At 42.1% G+C, this 19776-nt stretch overlaps 1 protein-coding gene across 11 annotated transcripts in view; it reads left to right on the forward strand.

The window, feature by feature from the left end:
* Window positions 1-6: 6 nt before the first annotated feature.
* ABCB4 (ATP binding cassette subfamily B member 4) overlaps window positions 7-19776 on the forward strand; it is a 71599-nt gene continuing 51829 nt past the window's right edge. For 4 of the 11 annotated variants that reach the window (XM_024738467.1, XM_024738469.1, XM_024738470.1 and 1 more), the window contains exons 1-8: window positions 7-55; window positions 266-354; window positions 4364-4418; window positions 8128-8278; window positions 13971-14028; window positions 15967-16158; window positions 17511-17682; window positions 19299-19423. In XM_024738467.1, coding sequence (XP_024594235.1) covers window positions 272-354; window positions 4364-4418; window positions 8128-8278; window positions 13971-14028; window positions 15967-16158; window positions 17511-17682; window positions 19299-19423 — 836 coding nt within the window. In that variant the 5' untranslated portion in view covers window positions 7-55; window positions 266-271. Of the gene's footprint in view, window positions 56-265; window positions 355-4363; window positions 4419-8127; window positions 8279-13970; window positions 14029-15966; window positions 16159-17350; window positions 17683-19298; window positions 19424-19776 lie in introns of those variants that run through there. The other 7 variants (XM_024738472.1, XM_024738468.1, XM_024738473.1 and 4 more) reach the window with 7 other exon arrangements.

The raw sequence follows: 19776 nt of genomic DNA on the forward strand, positions 1-19776 counted from the left end.
GCGGCCGCAGCCCTCGTGCGCCCAGCAGCTCGGCCAGAGACGCGCGAGGTCCCAGGTGAGGGGAGCTTGGGCGCGCCGGCTCCGACCAGGGGACTCCGGCGACAGTGGGCTCCGGGCGGCGGCGGCGCGACCTCCACGCGGCGTCCCCGGGCCCCGCGGACCTGTCAGCCGGTCCCGATCCCTCGAGCAGGGTTTGTAAGGAGGCTGGTCGACCTCCCCGCGGTGGGTGGGTGTTCTTGGACCTGAGACTGTGGTTTCTCCCTAGGCTGAGATGGATCTAGAGGCGGGAAGGCTCGCAACAGTCCGGATCCCCAAGAAAACGGAGGACGAATTTGAACGTGGCAGCAGCAGCAGGTACATAACCCGCAGCCGCCGCTTTTCCGCGACACGTGAATCAGCAGGGCCAAATCTGGCTGAGGGAAGAAGTTGAGAAAATCTGATGATGCCTTTGACCTTTGTTTTGGAGCTTCCGTAGAGTCTTGTCTGAGGTTCTGACCTTACCCAAGGAATGTCACTGAGGCTTCTTTTGCAGCAGGCTCAGGAAGAAGAGGATGTGTTTAAAAGTGCCCGCTTCTCTTTGTGCAGGGTGATTCGATGAATATGTGTGGCGTAACATTCCTTGCGTTATGTAACTCAAAACTTTGCCGAAAAACTTTCATAAACATCATCTGATCTTTTATGCTTGCAGAGCGTCAGACGTGTCATTGACGGTTGTGCTTTTTAAACAAGCGTAGTGAAGCAGAAGCCTCCTTCCTCCCCCTCGTTATTCCTCTTCCTCATTTTACCCATCCCACCCCGCTCCTCCCAGCGCCAGGCTCTTCCGTCTTTCTCCCCTGTGGGTGGTGAGGGGTGAAGGGGGTAGGGGCACCTGGAGCAGCCTCATTCGTCCTAACCTGTGCTTCCAAAGAAATTTTTGTTCAGATGCAAGGGGGAGACCTCTTTCTTGAACGTCTTCCTTCCTGTGACGGCTCTCGGGTTCCCAAAGGCCCTTGTTGCCCACACTTCACGGACCTCAGTAGGGGCAGAAGCAAACCAGTCAGTGACATGTTGTCATTGTCCGACTTTCACCGTGGGAATAGTGAATCACTTCCGCCTTCAGCCTCAGTTTACGAGGCTGTTGTGGTCTCTGAGTTCATGCCAGGCCACCCAGAACTAATTGAACTGTGTCATCCAGTGATTACCCCGAAGGACAAATTTTATCAGGTTCTGTAGTGTGTCCTCAAGCTGCAAGGGACCTGATTAGTCAACGGAAAACATGCCTATCTGGTGGTTCAACTGAGGCATTATTTTTGTCTGTTAACGTCTTCATCCAGTGATCTTGCCTTATTCCTTCTACGTACCATGGTATTCATTCATAGAAAATTTGGCGTGCCACATAAAATTGGTATTATTTCTGCTAGAAAATAATTGATATTCTTTCTACTAGAAAAATGTGGGTTTCGTCAGCTGACAATTTAGACTGGGATTGACTGTGAATCTATAAATAGATGGCATTTTCTGGGAGAAGGCTATTTATGTATTGCACTGGCTGAACATTTGATGAGTGTACAGAGGGGGTTTCCTGCAAAAGATGCAGTGACAGAACCCAAGGAAATTCTCAGAAGTGGAGCTCACAGCCTTGTGTTGGAAAGAAGACAGTTCAAAAGAGAAATACAAAAAGCTAAGAATAAGTTGAAACTGTAAGATTATGAAATGAAGTGTAAGGAGACAAATTTTTATAAAAAGCAGACTAAAGCTTATACATTAAAGGAAGTTCAGCTCACTTCAGTTATTTAGGGCAAATTGAGAGTTAGTTACATGCTTGTTGCTGTCATGCTGTTATTGCCTATGGCACATTCTTTTGAACATATTTCATTGCAGATGTCCGTCCTTTGATTTTAGCGAATGTTCTAGATAATTTGGGATCGAGTCCTATGAGTAAAACTTTGTCACCTACCTGGACATTTAAGCTAAATAAATTCATTTTAGGTTTAAAAAAAAAGTCAGCTCTCCTAGAGTTTGCATTTATTGTATGGAAGATAGATATAAATAATACATATGCTGAATATGTAAACTACAGCAAATGTTCAGCAAATGAATGAACGCTATGGAAAAGCATTAATCAAGGCTAAAGAAATCAGGAGTGCAAAAAGGAAGTCGTTTGCAATTTTAAGTAGGGTGGTTAAGGGAGGTTTTATTGAGTAGGCAATATCTGAGCAAGAACTTGAAAGAAATGAGAGAAGTGTGTAGCATCTGAGGGAGACCATTCCTGGCAGAGGTAGTAAAGACCCTGCGATGGGAGCATGTCTGGAAGGTTCACAGAACAGCGACGACAGAGACACCAGGGTGGCTGGAGCAGAGCAAGCAGCAGTGGGAACGGGCACTGTGGTCAGAGAGGTGACAAGGAAACATCATGTGGGGCCCTAGAGGCTAATGTTAGGATTTGGCTTTTACTCTGAGAAAAGTGGAAGCCATTTTAAGTCTTTGAGCAGAGGGGTAGCATGATACGAATTGAGAGTTTTTAAAAAATCTGCGTTATTGACGTATAGTTGATTTACAATGTTGTGTTAATTTCTGCTGTACAGCAAAGTGATTCAGTTATGCATATATATGCATTCTTTTTTTATTCTTTTCCATTATGGTTTATCACAGGATATTGAATATAGTTCCCTGTGCTATACAGTAGGACCTTGTTGTTTATCCATCCTATATGTAATAGTTTGCGTCTGCTAGCCACAAACTCCCAATCCATCCCTCTCCCCACAACTCTTGGCAACCACGTGACTTGAGTTTTTAAATGACTACTCTGACAACTGTGTTGAGGAAAGACTAAAGTGGGCATAAGTGGAAGTGGAGAAACAAGGCAGGAGTTCTCCTGGCTATTGGGATAGCCATAAAATTGGTGAGCAGTGGTTGAATTCTAGATGTATTTTGAATGCAGGGTTGACAGGATTTCCTGACACCACTCCCTGTAATCATTCAGAAGGGTAGCCTTTACTAATTTTATTTTATTATTTATTTATTTAATATAAATTTTAAAATTTAATTGTATTTATATTTGGCTGTGTTGGGTCTTCGTTGCTGCGTGTGGGCTTTCTCTAGTTGCAACAAGCGGAGGCTACTCTTTGTTGCGGTGCGCAGGCTTCTCATCGCGGTGGCTTCTCTTGTTGCGGAGCATGGACTCTAGGTGCATGGGCTTCAATAGTTGTGGCACACGGGCTCAGTAGTAGAGGCTCGCGGGCTCTAGGGCTCAGGCTCAGTAGTTGTGGTGCACGGGCTTAGTTGATCCACGTCACGTGGGATCTTTCGTGAACAGGGCTTAAACCTGTGTCCCCTGCGTTGGCAGGAGGATTCTTAACCACTGCGCCACCAGGGAAGTCCCAGCCTTTACTAATTTTAGATCAATATGTATGATTTTAGCAAGTGAAGGATTAATTGATCTGGAGGACACTGTTAACATAGTCATCTTCCCTCTGTGCGTGAGCTCTGCGAGACAGGTGACCGTCTCCCGGTTATCCAGAGATTCCTATAGTAACTTGGATGGTGACCTTTGCACTTGGTGATTGCCTTGCAGTCAAAAGTGGATAATTTCGACAATTTGTGTACATCACTATTTTATATTTGAAAGTATAATGTTGATACCCTGAGAAAACCATAATTCAAAAAGAGACATGTACCACACTGTTCACTGCCGCACTATTTACAATAGCCAGGACATGGAAGCAGCCTAAGTGTCCATTGACAGATGAATGGATAAAGAAGGTGTGGCACATAGATACAATGGAATGTTACTTGGCCATAAAAAGAAACAAAATTGAGTTATTTGTAGTGAGGTGGATGGACCTAGAGTCTGTCTTATAGAGTGAAGTAAGTCAGAAAGACAAAAACAAATACCATACACTAACGCATATATATGGAATCTAAAAAAAAAATGGTTCTAATGAACCTAGGGGCAGGACAGGAATAAAGACGCAGATGTAGAGAATGGACTTGAAGACATGCGACCGGCGGGGAGAGGAGGCTGGGACAAAGTGAGAGAGTGGCACTGACATATATACACTGCCAAATGTAAAATAGATAGCTAGTGGGAAGCAGCCACATAGCACAGGGAGATCAGCTCGGTGCCTTGTGACCACCTAGAGGGGTGGGATAGGGAGGGTGGGAGGGAGATGCAAGAGGGAGGAGATATGGGGATATATGTATACATACAGCTGATTCACTTTGTTATACAGCAGAAACTAACACAACATTGTAAAGCAATTATACTCCAATAAAGATGTTAAATATATATATAATATTGAATATGATAACTACTCAAATTTATATTCAATTGAAATATTTTGTAACAGTTTTTAAATTCAGTCAATTATATTTTTTTTTACAGCAAACAAGATAAGGAGAAAACGAAGAAAGTAAATTTGATTGGACCATTAGCATTGGTAAGCTGTGAAATGTTAAATATGAATAATTCCTGCCTTCATTTAAATTTGATGTCTCGGATCCATAGTTACGGCAGTACTTTAAGACTGTCTACAGGCAGCAATAGGTGGTTTTCTCTGCTGCACCTGTGCTGTCCTGGATGATAAAAGAGGTAGGGATAGGCTGGCCATGAGAGCAGAGCTAACTGGTGTACTGGGAAATTAAAAATAGGACTTGTGTTCGTAGCAGCATGCAAACCAACCAATTTCAGGAAAATGCATCTCAGCACTTGTTTCACAAAAAAACCCGAATTTAGTTTAAAATAAGCTTGTATATAAAGAGATTGTTAACTACAGAAAATTGTAAATGATTAAGAAATTTATTATGTTCACGTTGGCTTCCAGGAAAATTGATTAAATATGGAGTTACTGTTATGGACTCAGATATGTTTACAACAATTCTCAGTGGTTTTCTGCTGGTCCAAGGCAAGCCAACATACTTTTGGAAGAAGTCAAATCTGTTTTTCATTTGTAATATGTCTTAGAGAGGGGACCCATGAAAGTGTTTGCCCACTGTTGGTGAATATGATGTGTTTCAAACTATGACGGCCATTTTTTGATAGCAGAGAAGTTGGTATTAAGCGGCATGTCAGCTGAAACCTCCAACTTATTAAGTAAGGGATGAGAGGACACCAAAATGTCCACACTCTGGAGCATTGCTGCATTTGTCTCATGTCACCATAAAGCCCCTGTTCATTCTCTTCTCCCTTATGCTTGTGATGTTTTTGTTTAAAAGTCTCAGTAAGGGTAACATTTTTTCAATTTAGTACTTTAGAGAATAAATTGTTTGTGAAACTAAATCTGGTTTTAATGCATAGGTTTTATTTATTTTTATTTATTTTTGGCTGCGTTGGATCTTCATTGCTGCGCGTGGGCTTTCTCTAGTTGCGGCGAGTGGGGGCTACTCTTCGTTGCAGTGCATGGGCTTCTCACTGCGGTGGTTTCTCTTGTTGCGGAGCATAGGCTCTAGGCGCGCGAGCTTCAATACTTGTGACTCGCGGGCTCTAGAGCGCAGGCTCAGTAGTTGTGGTGCACAGGCTTAGTTGCTCTGCGGCATGTGGGATCTTCCCAGACCAGGGATCAAACCCGTGTCCCCTGCATTGGCAGGTAGATTCTTAACCACTGCACCACCAGGGAAATCCAGTGCACAAGTTTTAAATCTGCCTCGTAGAGAAAACAAAATGTCACTAACTTTAAAGTGGAAACAATCATTTGAATCTAAAAGTTTAACCTTAAGTTAAATGTAAGTGTAATCTTTTTCACCCTCTGAATAGATATTTTTGCTGTTGTTCTGTGTTTTTTGCGGTATGTGGGCCTCTCACTGTTGTGGCCTCTCCCGTTGCGGAGCACAGGCTCCGGACGCACAGGCTCAACGGCCATGGCTCACGGGCCCAGCCGCTCCGCGGCATGTGGGATCCTCCCGGACCGGGGCACAAACCTGCGTCCCCTGCATCGGCAGGCAGACCCTCAACCACTGCGCCAGCAGGGAAGCCCAAAAGTATGTTTTTTAATAGGAGTTAGAATGCATTCTTTTTGTTCTTTTTGATCTGAAAGCAGATCTAGGTTTACTTAGGGTATTGCTGTGAAATTCATGGATTTTAAATTGAAGCTTAGAGAAAATGTTTTATTTAATTAATATGAAAAACTTTTAAAATTGAGGTACAATTAACATATTACATTATATGAGTTTCAGATGTACCATGAAAAGCACTTAAAACATTCCTCCATTTCACATAAATGTTCACTGAAGGAACATTATATGACAGCCTGCTGCTGTGCTTGAACTGTGGCCCATAGACCCGAGGGCTCTATCTCCCTTCCGCAGGAGCCATAAAACGAACCTTGGGGACTCTGGTCCCTTTTGTAGCAGTTTTAGGGGCCCTTCCCCGCTTGTCCTTGACTTTACCTGCTCCCCTTGTTCCATTACAGGCCCCACCTGGCTTCTGACCCCTTGTCTCTTTCAGCACTCTTGCTTGCCCTACGTGCTTGATGATGGAATGTGGTCTCCCAGACTGAACCCCTGGAACTCTTTGAGAACAGTTTGCACACACACCCCTCACTCCCCGCCTTGTGCTTTTGACCTCAGGGTGCCCCTGCATAGTGAGCCCGTCTGACTCAGCCTGCACCCTCAGGGGTCCCACTCCACCAAGCCTGACTCATCATCCATTCTTCGGGTTACCGATCCTTGTCCCCCAAAGGGGGTGGGGTGAGGGAAATGGGCAGAAGGAAAGGTTAAAAAGACAGGAAGGATGCAAGGGACAGAGAGGAAGGTATAGAAACAGAAAACTTATAGCCGGAAGATGTAGTCCGGAAGGCAGAGGAGGAAAGAAGAACAAAGAGAGAGAGCCATAGTTCAGTCAATCAGAAATGGTGAGAAAACCATTGTGGGGCACTTGTACTCCGGTAGAGGTGTAAAAAAAAAAAAAGAAAAAAAGAAAAAAAAATGGTGAGAAAAAGTGAGAATTTGGAGAGGACTAAAAAGACGGCGAGGGACAGAGTGTTTTGGAGAATTATGACACTGATTGGCTCCTCTGTAGGTGGTACTAAGTCCAGGATTGTTGGTGTGGCCCACCAGGCCTTTTAGACCTTTCTCTAGTATCATCTTCCACGCTTTGTTCTGTGCACTCAGGAATTCCACTGCGTGGAGTCACCCGAGCACTCGTGTGGTTTCTAGTCCCCCTGCTGTTCTAAGCCTCAACATCCTCCACTTCCTCTGCACTTCCCATTGCTTCTTCAGCTAATTCCCCCTTACCTTTCAAGATTCTACAATGAGCGTCATCTCCATGAGCAAGTCTTCCCTAAAGCACACACTCAGGCACTCCTTAATGTTTGTTGCACTTCACTGTGGAGCTGCCTTCTAAAAGTGAACTTAAACCTCTTAAAGGGATCTTTAACCCAGAGGATTAAACCCAGAGGATCTGTTCCCCCCAACCCCTTTATAATTCTCCCTTTGAACTATTCTGAATGTCTTTCTTTTAAAATTTTATTTATTTATTTTTGGCTGCGTTGGGTCTTCGTTGCTGCGCGCGGGCTTTCTCTAGTTGCAGCGAGCGGGGGCTGCTCTTTGTTGCTGTGCGCAGGCTTCTCAGTGCGGTGGCTTCCCTTGTTGCAGAGCACAGGCTTCAGTAGTTGTGGCACGCGGGCTCAGTAATTGTGGCACCCGGGCTTAGTTGCTCCATGGCATGTGGGATCTTCCCAGACTGGGGCTTGAACCCGTGTCCCCTACATTGGCAGGAGGATTCTTAACCACTGTGCCACCGGGGAAGCCCTGAATGTCTTTTTAAAGGGCATACTATGTGTGTGTATGTAAATGATGTCTACCCCTAGCTGCTCTTAATTCACTACCTCAGGAGCTCTAGAAAATCAAACAATATTTCTTAATGGGACCAAACCTTCGTCCCTTCTGATCATATTGCACTATCCAAATAAGATAGTGATTAAATGGAGTTAGATTGATTTCCTCACAGAATACAAAATAAATAGAATCATGAAATTAATCTGTCAGTGATTGGATTGAAATTCTTTCTTCCCTAATACCTTTATTTGCAACCGTTACGAAAGTACTGACATTAAATAAAAATCCGAAGAACATATCATTGTGAAAAAAGAGAAATCCTGTTACACGAGCTAAGTATTCTTATCTTTCCTTTCTTTTTCTTTTTTTTTCTAGTTTCGATATTCTGATTGGCAGGATAAATTATTTATGTCCTTCGGCACTATCATGGCCATAGCTCATGGGTCAGGTCTCCCCCTCATGATGGTAGTATTTGGAGAAATGACTGACAGATTTGTTAATATTGGAGGAAACTTCTCCTTTCCAGGTAAGCATTTCTCTATTTAAAAATATATATATGTATTTTATATATATGTTTAACTGAGTGGAAGATTAGAACTTGATTTTTCTATTCATCCTCTATTTGCTTCATGGTTCAGACATCTGGGTGACTCCAGATATCACAGAAGGGGTTGTAACAGTCTCAGAAAACTTCCTCAAATACTCATTTAAATTTCAACCAATAGGTGTATGCTATTTGACTTTAAATATAGAATAAGGAAACACCCATCTCCAGAAAGTTTTGCATTTAAATAAAGTAAGGAAGTCAGTCTACGTGAGGATGGTGGAACTATAACAGAGTATGTCTGTGCCGGGTCCATCCCATTAGTGATTACTGATGAGCTTCAGAATATATCAGTTTGCGTGGTAGTACTTCTTAGCTATGCTCAGCTTGTAGGTCTGTTTCTGGTTTTCTTTTTTTTATATCCCCCCATCCTTTTTGCTAAAATTAGACCCACTTTCTGTCTCTAATTTTTGGATTAACAAGGTTGACTGTTACTTGACAGAATACTAAAGAGTCAATGGACTCAATGTGAAAATGATGTGCTTTGAAACTCACGCAAAGGACTGTAATTACTGAAGAGCCAGAGGAGTCCTGTAAGTTAATGTCATCTACGTGAGAGGCTGTGTCAACAGCACTGGAGTGCGGTTTCAATGCACAAAGTTATTTTCACATTAGCCAGATTTAACATAGAAAGGAAGATGTTCATGCTTTCTGCGAAGCATGATAGCTCAGTTCCTCCCAAGAGACCTGTGAGCACTAGGCTGGAGAAGACCGAGTGAAGCTTTACTGGCACACAGATGGTGGAATAGAAGGAAAACAACCGATAGAGGAAAGACCGCTTTCATAGTAAAGATATCTGAGAAAAAGTGGACCCTATAATTTAGATGACACTCAGTAAGAGTTTTCAGTGTTCACTGATTGAGAACTACATATTTGCTTAGCATTGTAGGGCTTAATTGTAATTACCTAAGAGAACATGATTGCTTAATTTATACAACAGGAAGAAAAAGCTGTACTTTACATAAATATTGATGAATATTAATGCCTTTTAGAAGTCTAGTAAAAGCATCCTTCAAAAGTTAAATCAAGCTCCTACAAAAATAGTTTATTTACTCTCCAGTACTCTTGTCTCTGAGAAGAACCTCTTTATAATAAATATAACACCAATAATAGTAACCTTTCATTGTGTATATCGTGTGCTAGGTCTTATTTCACTTAAGCCTCCAAGAACCGTCCCACACAGTAGGTAATATTATTTTCTGTGACACGTGAAGACACTGAGGCTTGTCCAGAGTTATACAGTATTAGGGCAGAATTCAAACCCAGGTCTTTCTGCCATCCCAGCCATGCCCATGATCATATACATTATACTGCCAATGTAAATAACTTTCTCCTTTAAAAAGATGTGTTTGGGAAAGTTTTAAATGGATTACTTGTGCTTGACCAGTGGCCAGAACTTCAACACCATAAAGGTAAAATTGGAGTAAGATAGGGTAGTTTAAAAAGCCTTCATGGAAATGAGGAATTTTCTATTTGTTTTCCTTGTACTTCTTATAAGATCTATATCTATAAGACACACACACACACACATACAGTAGGATGATGCCTATATTCGAACGCATCAATAACAAATTGGTCTCAACTCAGGATTTTAAAAAATCAGATTAACGAATGAGTGGATAAACAAAATGTGTTATATACATACAAGGGAATACTATTCAGCCTTAATAAGGAAGTTCAGACACCTGCTACAACATGGTTGACCCTTGAGGACATTATGCTAAGTGAAAAAAGCCTGTCACAAAAAGACAATTATTGTATTATTCCACTTATATGAGGTGTCTATAGTAGCCAAATTCATAGAAACAGAAAGTAAGATAGTGGTAGCAGGCTTGGGGGAGGAGAAAACGGGGAGTTGTTGTTTAATGGGCATAGTTTCAGTTGGGGGAAGGTGAAAAAGTTCTGGAGGTTGGTTGTACAACAGCGTGAATATATTTAACACTGCTTAACTATACACTTAAAACGGTTAAGATGGTTTTGTGTATATTATCACAATTAAATTTTTTGAAAAATCTGATGCAGTGCTCTTATCACAGGGGAGTTGGCATTTGGTTCGGTTTTATTCGTCCTATTTTTGTTTTTGCTAACACCACAGTAATTCCACAACTTTCTTATTTGGAGCAGTTTGCTTGTCTTTTCTGTGTTTCTAATTATGCAACCGTATCGCTTTGAAGCTGGAATGGCAGACAGGTGCCATGTACTGTGCCCAGGGCTAAATTCAAGGTCTCTCTGGGGCATGGCATGAGCTTACTTACAGACCTGTAATACCTGGAGTGATAAACTCACCCGAGTTGCCAACTTAGTTTCAGTGGCCTCCGAATTAAATGACACTTGGTCCTCTACAGCCACATTTGTCATTAGGCATTATCAGCTCTCTTGGAGGGTTTGGCATGGGAAGTACCTCAAATGTTATTAATTCCAATGTCCACTCTTTAGTAGTGTGTACAAATAATACTCCCGTGCCTCTTTGGAGAAGACGAGGTTGTTATATTTCATACTCGGAGAGCTCATTGGTATGTTTGCATTTGTAGTTTAGCAAAAATCCTGGGGATTGAGAGTAGATAGAGTATTCAGCTGTACTTAGCTGAGCTCACTAGCTCATCTCATAGAGATGATGTTATTTAGAATCTGTTCTTTAGAATCGTTGGATTCTTGGACAGCTAGACCAAATGGGAGCCAAATGAGAAGGGAATGTTAGAAGAAAAAAAGGTTTAATTACAGGAGGGCCTGATGGTGACTTACTGTGAACAGAGCCCATCCTTGTCAACAGAATAAAGGCTCTGTGACAAGGTTGTTCCGTCACAATGACTCAGTTGTGCAGAAACTATGCATAAAACATTCCTCATCCAAACCTAAGAATGGAGTCATAGGAAACAGTTTTTCTGCAGAGTATTAGGAACCTGATATTTTATGCCAAGTCTGTGTGACTGTAATAATGTGGGAGATTCTGTGGAGAAATCAATATACCCTGCGTGCCCTTGCATTGCCACATAGTTGAGAGGAAAAGGCAGTTTTGAGCCCCAGTTACCTTAATTAATTACCCACACTGCCAAAGCTGCCTGGACATGCACCCACTCTGTCCTGTGCTGAGTGTTTCTATATAATAAAAGAAGTCCTGGGCAGGATCAAGGAAGGCAGACATTGATTTACTTTGAGACTCAGAGTGACCTTATGTAATGTCTCCCCATGTAATCCTTAAGGTACACATTTATTATTTAGGCCCTTACCAGCTTATGACTTCGGGCAAATTACTTAACCTCTATAATCCCTACTGTTCTCACCTTTGAAAGGTAGACTTACTGATAGAATTAAATGAGACAGTTTATGTCAAGTGTCTGGAACATAAATATTGGGGGAAAACTAGCTGTAAGAACTTGGAAATGAAGCAACCACTCTAAGATTCTGTCTCCCCATCTACGAAATGGATGAATTATATGGGAGCTCTCTAAAATGAATAGGCGGCCTCTAGAATTCCCCATTTCCTCATTCTGGGAGGCATTCAGGCAGACTAGAGTAGGAGTTCTCCATCCTGGAACATTAGAATCAGTTGGGGACACTTTTTAGAATTATGATCTAGACTCAGCCAGAGGTTCTGATTGAGCTGGTCTTGGATGGAGCCTGGGCATCTATATTTTTTCACGCTCCCCACGGGATTCTAACAGGCAGACAGCGTTGTGAAGCATTCAACCACATAACTACTTAAAGACCGTTTAGGAGACTGAAGCCTAATAGGTAGCATCTGAGAAGACCAGGTCGAGGCCTTTTCCAGAACTAATTCCATGAGCTTTCCAGGTCTAGAATTCCAGATTTCGTTCCATTACTCTTCCAGGAACGAGACATCAACACACATTTGCCTCACCTTTGTCGTCAGGCAGCAGAAACTCTTGGTTTCCTGAGGGCTTTGGGGCTCCTACGGTTACTAACCCAGAATTAGATTGCCATTCTTGGCCTGGGACTCTGAGAAAGGAGCAGGTCAAACTTGGACTATTTGTAGATTCTTATTTCCTAGGAGGGAGGGTCAATCTGAGTTGTAATATTGGTGTTGGAGGAGAGTAAAACTCATTCTAGGATTTCACCTGATTTCTACATTCAGGGGGAAAAAATAGCCAGGTACCCATATATCTGCAGGTTGCCTGTGGTTTTGAACAATGGTTTCTACAAATACCACAGCTTTAGGATAGCTTGTCTGCCTCTAATTCGAAACACGGTTCCAATGTAGCATATCAAAGGTGTCAGATTTATGAACTCAGGAAGGAAATGTGCTTGCAAAACGGAACGGATAAGAACAGAAGTAAAATACGGTCTGATTCCTCAAGGATCCAGTAACTGATAAAGAGCTAGATTAATAAGCAGAAACACTTCACTATGAACATCCGTAGAAAGAACAATCCTAAGGGAAAAATCATGCCACCATCAGGGCCACATGCCTGGCAATTGATCCTGACAGTAGTTTAAAATAAATTTCTACCTTATTTTCCTTTGGAGGAAGGTAAGAATGGTGACACAGCACCCAGAAAACATGATCTAAGGCTAGTACAAAGACTAGTTTCTCTGCCAGCATCATGGTAAATGGGAAATGCCTACCCTGGTGTACTTTCTCATCAATGCTGTGGTGACATTTTATCCTACTATTATGTGAATGCAGTAGATATGGGCTGCTTCCTTTTTATTTTTTCACTTTGTGTTTTTGAAAAAGTGAAAATAAGTCATTACCACATGAATCAATCACTGTAGTATAGGGTCACGAGCTGTATGGTATAGTGTTAGGACTCTCAGCCTACTTGCTAGCTGTGTGACTTTGGGTAAGTTACTTTATCTCCCTGTGCTTCAATTTCTTCATCTGTAAAATGGGAATTTATGAAATAGTCCTACCTCATAGAGTTGCTGTGAAACTTAAACGAAGTAATGCATGTAAAGTGTTGAGAACAATGCCTGGCATGTAGTAAATGCTCAATAAATCCTAGCTATTACTAAAACATGTAAACCAGGAAAGGCACATTGACATTTTAATCAAATTAGTTCAAACTAAAAGACAATTTCCTTCCAGTTAATACTGCTTTAAAAATACCAGGACAGGGAATGCAGGATGGTGACCAAGTACCAGTGATCTACTGACTTGTCTTTGAGCAACTCAGCTATCTTTTCTTTTCTTTAACTTTTCTTCCTTTGCAATGAATGTAATTCAGCCTTTCTATTACTTACGTCGTGAGGAAGCATGTAAGGGAAAACACACACATATAGTAAAGCAAAATCAAAAGAAGCAAGTATATGGAAAGTGCTTTGCGCCACTAAGAAAAAAAGTGCCCCTTAAATCTTGTGTTTTCTATGTGGACCATTTCTTTTTTCCCCCTCTGCCTTCTGTATGCCCTTCGTCAGCTCCTCTCTGCTGCCTTAGGAAGCTGGTTTGCTTCAAGGCCCTCTAGGAAGGGGGCTGAACCTGGGAGGGCTTAACTTCCCCCAACTGGACCCTAAGTGCACCTAAACCCTTGGGCCCTTTACATGAGTCAAATGAAAAGAGTGACTTGAGAGTGAAAAGGAAAGAGAAAAAAGATTTTTAAAACCTGCAGTGCCTTTCAAAAATGTCTTATTTTTGTTTTGTTTTGTTTTTATTTAGTGAATTTTTCCTTGTTAATGCTAAATCCAGCCAGAATTCTGGAAGAAGAAATGACTAGGTAATTGGCTAATATATGCATATATACATATGTACTTCTTTATGGTATACTTTTAAAAACATTTTATTTGAAAATAATTTCAAACTTACGAATAGTTTTAAGAATGTACAAAGAGTCCCTATATACGCTTTACCTTTTGTTAGACACTTTAACCTATTGTTTTCATTTATTCCCCCTCCCCTGCCATTTAAATAAGCTGCACAGAGTATGACCCTTTACTCATAAATTCTTCAGCATGGTTTCTAAGAATAGGACATTCTCTTTACAACCACAGTACAGCTATCAACCTCAGTACATTTAATATTGATACAATACTTTTTTTTTTTTTTTAATTTATTTATTTATTTATTTTTGGCTGTGTTGGGTCTTCGTTTCTGTGCGAGGGCTTTCTCTAGCTGCGGCCAGCGGGGGCCACTCTTCATTGTGGTGCGCGGGCCTCCCACTATTGCGGCCTCTCTCGTTGCGGAGCACAGGCTCCAGACGCGCAGGCTCAGTAGTTGTGGCACACGGGCCTAGTTGCTCCGCAGCATGTGGGATCCTCCCAGACCAGAGCTCAAACCCGTGTCCCCTGCATTGGCAGGCAGATTCTCAACCACTGCACCACCAGGGAAGCCCTGATACAATACTTTGATCCAATCTACCATCTGTATTCCAGTTTTGTCCGTTGATCCAGTAATGTCATTTATGGCATTTTCCCCCTCATTCAGCCTTCTTCGTAGAAATCCCAAAAGCCTGTCACATAACGTTTGTATGTTTACTTATCGACTAATGCTGCTGACGTAAATGAGTACTGTCTGTTTGCCATAGCAGGCTTGAAAGGCTTCTATCTGGAAACAGTTTGTAAAATGATGTAGAAAATATATTTGAGAGTATTGAAATTGAATTTATTACTTTTAAAGATAGTAACTTTTGGGACTTCCCTCATGGTCCTGTGGTTAAGACTCCGTGCTTCCAATGCAGGGGGCACAATTTCCATCCCTGGTAGAGGAACTAAGATGCCACATGCTGCGGGGCATGCCCAAAAAACTAAAAATAAATTAATTTAAAAAAATAAAGGTACTAACTTTCCTCTAATTTAGTGAAGACTTCAAATTGGTTTGAATTCATGACAGTTTAGTGTTCTATTTTTTATTTTTATTTTTTAAGATGTTGGGGGTAGGAGATTATTAATTAATTTATTTTGGCTGTGTTGGGTCTTCGTTTCTGTGCGAGGGCTTTCTCTAGTTGTGGCAAGTGGGGGCCACTCTTCATCGCGGTGCGCGGGCCTCTCACTATTGCGGCCTCTCTTGTTGCGGGGCACAGGCTCCAGACGCGCACAGGCTCAGTAGTTGTGGCTCACGGGCCCAGTCGCTCCGCGGCATGTGGGGTCCTCCCAGACCAGGGCTCGAACTCGTGTCCCCTGCATTAGCAGGCAGATTCTCAACCACTGCACCACCGGGGAAGCCCCTAGCGTTCTATTTTTAAAACACCTTTCAACTTCTGCCAATTAGGAAGAGGGTTTTTTGTTCTTTGTGTAAACAATACGGGAAAACTTATACTAAGAACCATTTTGCATGCTCCGTCTGTTTAGTCCTGTATTTGCAATGTGGTGCACTTTTTAAGTACAGTAAGATATGCAAGTCTAGAATATGAATTGTGAAAGAGGCAAATTGTGTTTACAAACTGTCATTACCAGTTTAAAAATGGTTCATGAACACCATTATATTTTTGCAGTTAACCACAAAGCTTTATTTTACCTTTGGCTGATCATTCAAGTGGATAGGTTTGCCATTATCCTCTTATAATTTAAGAAAAGAGAAAAAAATTCATGTGTGTTTGTTATAGTGTCCTGCATGGTCTTTGTGATCTGTCTGTAAATTGACTAATTCCCAGTTCTGAATATTTCTCCCCAAAGAGATAAAGACTATATTTAAAAGAAACTTTTGAATTATTTTCCAGATATGCATATTATTATTCAGGTTTAGGTGCTGGAGTTCTTGTTGCTGCCTATATACAAGTTTCATTTTGGACTTTGGCAGCTGGCCGACAGATTAAGAAAATTAGGCAAGAGTTTTTTCATGCTATTCTACGACAGGAAATAGGCTGGTTTGACATCAGTGACAGCACTGAACTCAATACTCGGCTAACAGAGTAAGTATACTGTTAACACTACACTTTCATAAAGAAATTAACTGCTAAGTATGTGAAAATATGTCCAAGGGAGGTTTTAAATGAAAAAAAATTTTTTTCCTAGATTAAGCATTTGGTGTGTATTGGGAATAGATTGTCTGATAACCATCTTTAGCAATTACAGCCTATGCCGCAGTGTATTTTCCTTATCTGTTAGATTTTTTTGCCTTAGTTACGTAGTAGGCGTATTTGAGGAATGAGCTTACATCCTTTACTTGTGGCCTCTCCCGTTGCGGAGCACAGGCTCCGGACGCGCAGGCTCAGCGGCCATGGCCCACGGGCCCAGCCGCTCCACAGCATGTGGGATCTTCCTGGACCAGGGCACGAACCCGTGTCCCCTGCATCGGCAGGCAGACTCTCAACCACTGCGCCACCAGGGAAGCCCTTGAGGGCCTATTATGTGCCAAACAGTGTTCTAGATGTTTGTGATATACCAATGAATGAGACGAAGATCTCCTTCCTCTTGTTGCTTACGTTCCAGCAGGGGGACATAGATGATAATCTTTTCCTGACTGGAGGTCCTGGCAAGAGGGTAGTGAGCATATGAGGTCCAAGAGAAGGGAGGATCAGAGCATGTAGGGCCTGGCTGGCCTCAGCTTTGCCACTGGGCATTTTTGATCTGAGGAGTAGCATGTTCAGATTTCCATTTTCAAAGGATCACATTGGCTGCTGTATTGAGAATAGAGTGCGTTGAAAATATCATCAAGGGTAGAAGCAAGGAGCCCTTCCCTATTCCTGTTGCAATGCCCTTCCTAGCTCCTGCTTTTACTTTTTTTTTTTTTTTTTGCGGCACGCGGGCCTCCCGTCGCCGTGGCCCCTCCCGCCGCGGAGCACAGGCTCCGGAGCACAGGCTCCGGAGCACAGGCTCCGGACACGCAGGCCCAGCGGGCACGGCCCACGGGCCCAACAGCTCCGTGGCATGCGAGATCCCCCCGGACCGGGGCACGAACCCGCGTCCCCCGCATCGGCAGGTGGACCCCCAACCACTGCGCCACCAGGGAAGCCCCCTAGCTCCTGCCTTTAAACAAATTGACTCATAGGTTCAAAATGCTAATGTTTCTCTAACAGGATTAACTAATTGAATAGCATCAACTTTTAATGCTATTAACTTCTTAGAAGCGTGAACTAATCCTGAATTTCTTCCTTTGTACAGTATTTAGGTGGGGAAAATGTCATTCAAGAGGCTAAGACTGTGAAAGAGGCTTGCAGGAGTCTGAACCAGTGTTGCCTGTCTCTGTGTTTGTTAGATGTCTGCTTCACCTTTCTGACTGAAGACCTCCTGCCTGTAACCACTTAGGTGTGATCTTTTTTAGTGACATCTCCAAAATCAGTGAAGGAATTGGTGACAAGGTTGGAATGTTCTTTCAAGCAATAGCCACGTTTTTTGCAGGATTCGTAGTGGGGTTTCTCAGAGGATGGAAGCTCACCCTTGTGATAATGGCCATCAGCCCTATCCTGGGACTCTCTACAGCTGTTTGGGCAAAGGTATGTGAAACGTGGGCATTTCCGTGTGTGCTAACCCACGCAGACAGTTATTTTCAGTATGCAGGATTCTGGTACTTGTGCAGATCCATGTTAAATGGCATTTGAAACCACGTTCAGGACCATGTTGTTAATCTGGTGCTCTAATAAGGAAGGTTGTTTTTAATGTGATGCAAAATGTCACAGTTGTTACCTCAGTTACATTTTGTTTTTGGAACTGTTACTACGTTAGGTAAATCTTCCAGCATACTAATTTAAATTACATAAATGGTCATGTCCTTATTTCAGGAAACATACTTTAAAAAATATGACGTTCCTTCAAACTATTGCATGAATATAAAACATTTAAATAAGTTTAGATTTGTCCTATTTATTTTGAATTGTTACCTGTGACAGTTAAATGGCACTCTGACAATTTTGCCTTGCAGTAAAATCTACAAAACCTGTTCTATTTCAACCAACACTCCAGAGTTGAGAAACTTTACCGGCAATTTTTGCTCATTCTGGGGTTGATGATTTACTTAGTAGACTCTGGCATCTCTTTTGTTTCGATTCTTCCTTTACTGTTCTCCTGCAACATCTTGTTTAGCCATCTTATTCAGTAGAATACCCGTGAGTAGGTCTGGAAGTATGGTTTTCAAAGTGATTAAAAGTCGTGACACAATAAAAAAAAAGGATGGTGAATCCTTTCCAAGTAGTAAGGTTTTATTTTAGTTTATTTTGCAATTAACAGAGAACAAACGGTAGTAGATACAGAACTCCACACTGTTCCCAAAAAACACTATCTAGAGAACTACGTGTGGATTTCCTTTTGCTGACTCTGTTACCGAATCAAGTCCGGCTGCTCGCCGCTTAAAAACAATCAATACTTGTAAAAGTTGGTAGAAAGGAAAGTTACTTTTAATCGGAATGCTGGCAGTCTGGGGAGTTGGTGGACTTGATGTCCCCCAAAAACCATCTCTGAAGATTCTGTTCAGTCATGAAAGCTTTTCAATGGAAAAGGGGAAGTAACCTCAGTTAATTGTTGAGATAGGGGGTCAGAATCATCGCCCTCCTCCATTGCGTGCAGGCTTGTGTGCGGGCTTGTTGACCTCTTATGATCTTTCTTTAGATGCTATCTTGTTCACACAGTTTGTTCACGAGATTATTGAAGGGGAAGCTAGGGAAAAGATCTGGTCATCTGTTAATTACTTATTCTGCATTTCTACATCTTTGATCTATGGAAAGAACCAACAAGTTACACAAAGTATTGCGTGATCAAAAGATCTGAAAGGTGTGCTAGGGCCAGAGGTGAGTAGAGCATGGGGGCGCCTGGTTTAAGGTTAGCAACAAGACCAAGGGGCCTCCTGCAGAGAGCTCTTTCCTGCAAAGGGCGCTTTCCTGCCGAAAGCTGCTTAGGACTCCTCTTGGGGAGCATATCACCAGGGCGGATCAAATCCGCCCCTTGTAGGGAGTGGAAGCAGCCGTTGGATCAGGTACAGTGAGTGTGGTTTGCTTCATATCTAGAATGTTTGATAAAGGACAGGGTTTGGGAAGAAAAAGTAAGTGAAAGAGTTGATCAAACAGTCTTTTAACATTTTTCCTCATACAAAAGGCATGAATGTTTCTCTCTTTTCCAGATTCTCTCAGCATTTAGCGACAAAGAACTAGCTGCGTATGCAAAAGCAGGTGCTGTGGCAGAAGAGGCTCTGGGGGCCATCAAGACTGTGATAGCTTTTGGGGGCCAGAACAGAGAGCTGAAAAGGTCAGAAAGGTTTTTTGTCCACTAGTTCAAAGAACCCACTTTTACATTTTGTTACTTATTCTTTTGTGATATGTGTCTACTGCTTTCCTTTACCTAATATTAACCCCTCACCCACAAAATATAGGCACCCTTTACTGATGGCTAGAGTTTAACGTCAGACTTTACAGCAGGGTTCTGACCTTTTTATGTTCCATGGACTTCTTTGGCAGTCTGATGAAACCTATGGACTCCCTTCTTAAAATAATGATTTTAAATGCATAACACAGAATACGTAGGATTACAAAGGAAACCAGTTATAGTGAAGTACAGTTATCGAAACATTTTAAAAGTGTCATGTGGTAATTACATGTCTC

The sequence above is a fragment of the Neophocaena asiaeorientalis genome, unplaced genomic scaffold (assembly GCF_003031525.2).
Source record: "Neophocaena asiaeorientalis asiaeorientalis breed wild unplaced genomic scaffold, Neophocaena_asiaeorientalis_V1.1 scaffold89, whole genome shotgun sequence".
NCBI lineage: Eukaryota > Metazoa > Chordata > Mammalia > Artiodactyla > Phocoenidae > Neophocaena > Neophocaena asiaeorientalis.